Source organism: Austrofundulus limnaeus, unplaced genomic scaffold, assembly GCF_001266775.1.
Source record: "Austrofundulus limnaeus strain Quisiro unplaced genomic scaffold, Austrofundulus_limnaeus-1.0 Scaffold13, whole genome shotgun sequence".
Lineage (NCBI taxonomy): Eukaryota > Metazoa > Chordata > Actinopteri > Cyprinodontiformes > Rivulidae > Austrofundulus > Austrofundulus limnaeus.
In genome coordinates this window covers 480,369-481,418 of record NW_013952415.1, presented here as the reverse complement: position 1 = coordinate 481,418, position 1,050 = coordinate 480,369, and the positions used below count along the sequence as shown (strand labels likewise).

General features: G+C 43.9%; 1 protein-coding gene across 1 annotated transcript in view; it reads right to left on the bottom strand.

The window, feature by feature from the left end:
- The window catches only part of ndr1 (nodal-related 1), a 4,735-nt gene extending 4,230 nt beyond the window's left edge, over nt 1-505 (bottom strand). The window contains exon 1 of the mRNA XM_014002377.1: nt 204-505. Within this exon, the coding sequence (XP_013857831.1) occupies nt 204-480 (277 nt within the window). The 5' untranslated portion in view covers nt 481-505. The remainder of the gene's footprint in view (nt 1-203) is intronic.
- Between the last annotated feature and the right edge of the window lie 545 nt (nt 506-1,050).

Genomic DNA, 1,050 nt, shown 5'->3' with positions numbered 1-1,050 from the left:
TTGTTGTTGTTGTTGTTGTTGTTGTTGTTGTTGTTAAGTAGACTGGTCAAACTTTTCTGAGTGCATTTAGGTTCCATTTTTATTTTAAATTTCACTCTGCTTTAACAGAACCAAATGAATCTTAACCCTTACATGACATTTAGTTCAGTAACACTTGGATTCTGAAGGCTTAAAAGCAWATTAAGGTTTCCTGTTAAACTCACCTTTAGCAACAAGGTTGATGACAGCGTCTGAGTGGTGGAGACCCCCGTACACCCCCCRGGGCTGTCCCATGCCAGCAGTCTGACTTCTCGCCCGCTCCTCGGTCCACATGGTCCGGTAGAGCCGCCTCATGTACAGGGGCAGCCGGACTAACTGCCGCCGCCTCACGGTGCGCCTGAAGCCGCCGGAGCGTCCGGTCATCTCGCCCCGATGCTCGGAGAGACCCAGAACTGGATCCAGCAGCAGGACGAGCACGAGCTCCACCGCTGGAAGCTTCATAAGTGATGAGAGTCTTTGGTCCACAGCGAAAGTCCTCGCGCTCCTGYTGCACGGGTTTATTATTCAATCAACTGTCCTCTGACGTCCTTTAAAGCCAGGGCTGCTTTCAGGGACCTGGGAGCCGATCTTTATGGACCGAAACTGGCCATTGAAGCGACAGAAGGGTTCTGCATGTTACAGATACTTTTGATAAGAATTAGTCAGGAGGGTTCAACACTGTGCTGTGATTAATGGGGCCAAACTGGACCCAATCAGAAAATCAACCAATAAATAAACAAACAGAGATGTTTGTGAGAAAARCCGCGAGGAAGCTCAGTGTTCTGCTGAAGCAAAAACTAACTTCCACAATTAAAACATTAGGTTTCATTAAATAACCATAGATAAACGAATGGCCTAAGCACATACATATTATTTCATTTTATTTGTTTGCAAAACACAGTTCAATAGAAAAAAACAGGCAACATTCTTAAGTGAAAAACAATTGCAGTAAAAATAGCACTGATTACAATTCCCTACATATTATTTTAATTGTTTGGCAGATGTTATGCACCAGAAAAAATAATATAATAT